The sequence below is a fragment of the Chrysochloris asiatica genome, unplaced genomic scaffold (assembly GCF_000296735.1).
Source record: "Chrysochloris asiatica unplaced genomic scaffold, ChrAsi1.0 scaffold00264, whole genome shotgun sequence".
Taxonomy (NCBI): domain Eukaryota; kingdom Metazoa; phylum Chordata; class Mammalia; order Afrosoricida; family Chrysochloridae; genus Chrysochloris; species Chrysochloris asiatica.
The window spans coordinates 1,817,197-1,819,055 of record NW_006408782.1 but is presented as its reverse complement, the minus strand read 5'-3'; the positions used below and the strand labels follow the sequence as shown (position 1 = coordinate 1,819,055).

Genomic DNA, 1,859 nt, shown 5'->3' with positions numbered 1-1,859 from the left:
TGCTAACTGAAAGGTCAGCAGTTTGGGGCTACTCAGGAGAAAAGGCCTGGCTACCGGCTTCTGAATAGATGACAGTTTAGGAAACCCTGTGGGGCAATTCTAATCTCTGCTTTAGGGTCACTATGAGTTGAAATTGACTCCAGGGCACAGCAGTTTTTGAGTAAATCACCTTTATAAGAAACTTTCCACAAGTCACTTTTAGTTTTCTCTTTATTAAAAGAGACAGTATCTCCTTATGAATTACCAGTGGAGTTGAATATTATTCTGTGTTTATTCTATAGGCATATATAGATGTATAAATTGTTTCTTCACATTGTCCTATTTCTTTCCATTTTTTTTAAAGGCCTTTTTAATTGGATGCTTGAATCCTGATGAATAAATTTCTTCACTTGACCGAAATGCAAAAGGTAATAGAAGCAAACTCAGCACAAACTTCCCAGGTTACCTTCGAGATCCTTCCTGTCATCAAAACTACATGAACAAGAATAATCTCTTTAAGGGAAACAGTGTCTGCTTAACCTTGTCAATGGTTAAACTTCCAGACAGAAGAAAGTACATTTACTAAGAATCTGGGAGACCAATTTGATTAGAAAGTTATACATTTTATTTTTAAATCCCTAGATAACTTTTCCAACAAATAGAGCAATGGGTCATTCTTGAAGAAATAAGTCAAATGCCAGCATCTAACTAAGGAGTATGGAGAGCCAACACAGGTCATTCATTATGCAAGCAACCTAATTTGCATACTGCCCAGAACACACAGAGGAATGGAGTTTACAATCATTTGAATCTTGCATTTTCCAAACTATTGGGGTAAAGGATGATCCCCCCATGTTACTTGACATCACAAAGAAGGGCGACTCCACGGAGCACCCAGTGTTCAGGGGGCTGGGTGGTCTTGAGCTCCACAGCAGCGATGTAGTTCAAGTCTGTTCGAATTGGCTTCTTGTATATGGGGCAAGAATAAAGCCGGGGGTCCTTTGGAGCTGAAAAAGAAAAATCACAAAGAAAGGAACTCAGTGGATTTCAAATTTAAGTAGCAAAGGATATATTGAATACATCATGGACTGTCAGAAAAGCAAACAAATCTGTGGCGTAAGAAGTTCAGTCAGAATGCTCCTTAGAAGCCGGGATGGCCAGATTTTGTCTCTCATACTTTGGGCATGTTATCAGTAGGGACCAGTCCCTGGAGAAGGACATCATGCTTGGTAAAGTGGAGGGTGAGCAAAAAAGAGAAAGACTCCCCCAACCAGATGAATTGGCACATGGGCCCCAGCAATGGGCTCAAGTTAACAACAATTGTGAGGGTGGCACAGGACAAAATAGTGTTTCATTCTGCTGTGCATAGTGTCACCATGAGTTGGGACTGACTTGAGGGCAACTAACAACAACAACAACAAAAACTCCACACATCTGAGTTCCTGTATTGTGAAGCTCATTTGAAAGAGAAATGGGTTTGGTAAGAAAGACACAACAGAATGAACAGACATCTTCCTGAAGTCAGATATTGCCTCCAGGTACAGTACGCATAGCCCCAGGATTCCAGGGGCACTGGATGTCCTCAGGTTTACCCTGAGAGTCCCAGTCCCCATGACCTTGACAGTGACAGTCACAGGGCCATGCTGAATCCCCACTGCTTCTTCTTTAATCTTTCCAACTTCAGTTCAGACACACATCCATTCTCCCATCCACTTAACCAAAACCAAACACCAAACCCATGGCCATAAACTCAACTCTGATTCATGGCGACCTTATGTGTTATAAAGTAGAACTGAACTCCATACACTTTGGGGTATCGTTTCTTTTCTTTCCTTCTATTTAAGGAAAGTAGTATGTATTTTCATTAATGGTTGTTGTTG

At 41.0% G+C, this 1,859-nt stretch overlaps 1 protein-coding gene across 1 annotated transcript in view; it reads right to left on the bottom strand.

Annotated features, from left to right (window-relative positions):
• Nucleotides 1–834: 834 nt before the first annotated feature.
• DNAH5 (dynein, axonemal, heavy chain 5) overlaps nt 835–1,859 on the bottom strand; it is a 408,072-nt gene continuing 407,047 nt past the window's right edge. Inside the window, exon 79 of the mRNA XM_006874155.1 lies at nt 835–986. Coding sequence (XP_006874217.1) covers nt 835–986 — 152 coding nt within the window. The remainder of the gene's footprint in view (nt 987–1,859) is intronic.